Consider the following 1,352-nt stretch of genomic DNA (forward strand, 5'->3'; position numbering starts at 1 on the left):
AGGGCACCCCTGCGCCCGCCGTTGGGGTGCGTACGGGGTGGTTTCTGGGGAGGGGTGCGGGGGCCCCTCGGACAGACTGGCCAGTGCCCGGTGCCCGCCGTGGCCGTGAGTCAGGGCGCTGTGGCGTCCCAGTGTCCCGAGCGATGGCCCGGGAGGGGCTGGGTGGCTGGTCCTGTGGGTCACTGCTGATCTGGCCTGTGTCTCCCCAGACCTCCTCGGCGCCTCTGGCTGAGGACATCGACCCTGAGGTGAGGACGCCCCTGTCCGCGGCGCCTTCCCCTGCTGCGCCCTGGCCCTCGGAAGTAACCCTTGTCGCCCACGCAGCTCGCCCGCTACCTGAACCGCAACTACTGGGAGAAGAAGCAGGAGGAGTCCCGGAAGAGCCCCACGCCGTCCGCGCCCGCACCCCTGGCGGAGCCGGCCGCCCCGCCCGCGGAGGGCCACTCCGTCCCCGCCAGCGCGCTGGAGGTGGGCTGTCCTCGGCGCTCTGGCCCCACGGTCCTGGGGGCGGGGGCTGGGACAGGCCGGTGCCCCTCTCACCCTCTGGCCTCTTCCAGACGCCCCTCCCGGAGACAGACTCTCAGCCCGCGGCCCCCTCCAGCGGCCCCTTTGGCGAGGTAAGCTGTGGCTCCGTCCGCGGGCCCCGCACAGGCCCTGCTCCTGGAGGGGCCGGGGCCCAGAGCCACCCAGATGAGTCCTTGCTGTGTTCTGGGCCTTTGGGGCTCTGTCAGTTATTGACTAAGAGACCGGGGCTTTTTCGAGGGAAGCAGGCCCCCTACGGGGGAGTGGCTGAAGGGCTGCGAGCCAGGCTGCCCAAGCTCAGCCAGCTCTGTCCTGGCCAGCGCGGAGCCCACGTGCAGGAGCCCACGTGCAGGAGGCGGGCGTCCTCAGGGCTCAGCGGCACCTTTGGGAGGATCGAGTCAGACGCACAGCAGGCTCGGAGCTTTGCGCCCGGAGCGGCGGGTCCTGCCGGGGTCTTGCGCACTAGAGTGGCCCTGCCTGGCGCTGGGGGGGAGGGGGATGCTCCAGAAGACGCCACGTGTGTCCCCGGCAGCAGTTCCAGAACGGGGAGTCGGAGGAGAGCCACGTGCGGTTTCCGAAGGCCCTGCAGAACGCCGTCACCACCTTCGTCAACCGCATGAAGAGCAACCACGTGCGCGGCCGCAGCATCACCAACGACTCGGCCGTGCTGTCCCTGTTCCAGTCCATCAATGGCATGCACCCCCGGCTGCTGGAGCTGCTCAACCAGTTGGATGAACGCAGGCGTAGGTGCCGCGGTGCACGGGGACCTTCCATGGCCGCCCGCTGTGCCCAGCCCCCCCCCGCCCCCCCCGCCGGGCTGGCAGGCCGCT

At 71.0% G+C, this 1,352-nt stretch overlaps 1 protein-coding gene across 1 annotated transcript in view; it reads left to right on the forward strand.

Annotated features, from left to right (window-relative positions):
- The window catches only part of HGS (hepatocyte growth factor-regulated tyrosine kinase substrate), a 14,592-nt gene that overhangs the window by 9,669 nt on the left and 3,571 nt on the right, over nt 1-1,352 (forward strand). Inside the window, exons 14-17 of the mRNA XM_077756479.1 lie at nt 210-248; nt 325-468; nt 558-617; nt 1,055-1,265. Coding sequence (XP_077612605.1) covers nt 210-248; nt 325-468; nt 558-617; nt 1,055-1,265 — 454 coding nt within the window. The remainder of the gene's footprint in view (nt 1-209; nt 249-324; nt 469-557; nt 618-1,054; nt 1,266-1,352) is intronic.

This window comes from Crocuta crocuta, unplaced genomic scaffold, assembly GCF_008692635.1.
Source record: "Crocuta crocuta isolate KB4526 unplaced genomic scaffold, BGI_CrCroc_1.0 scaffold50, whole genome shotgun sequence".
Classification (NCBI taxonomy): Eukaryota; Metazoa; Chordata; class Mammalia; order Carnivora; family Hyaenidae; genus Crocuta; species Crocuta crocuta.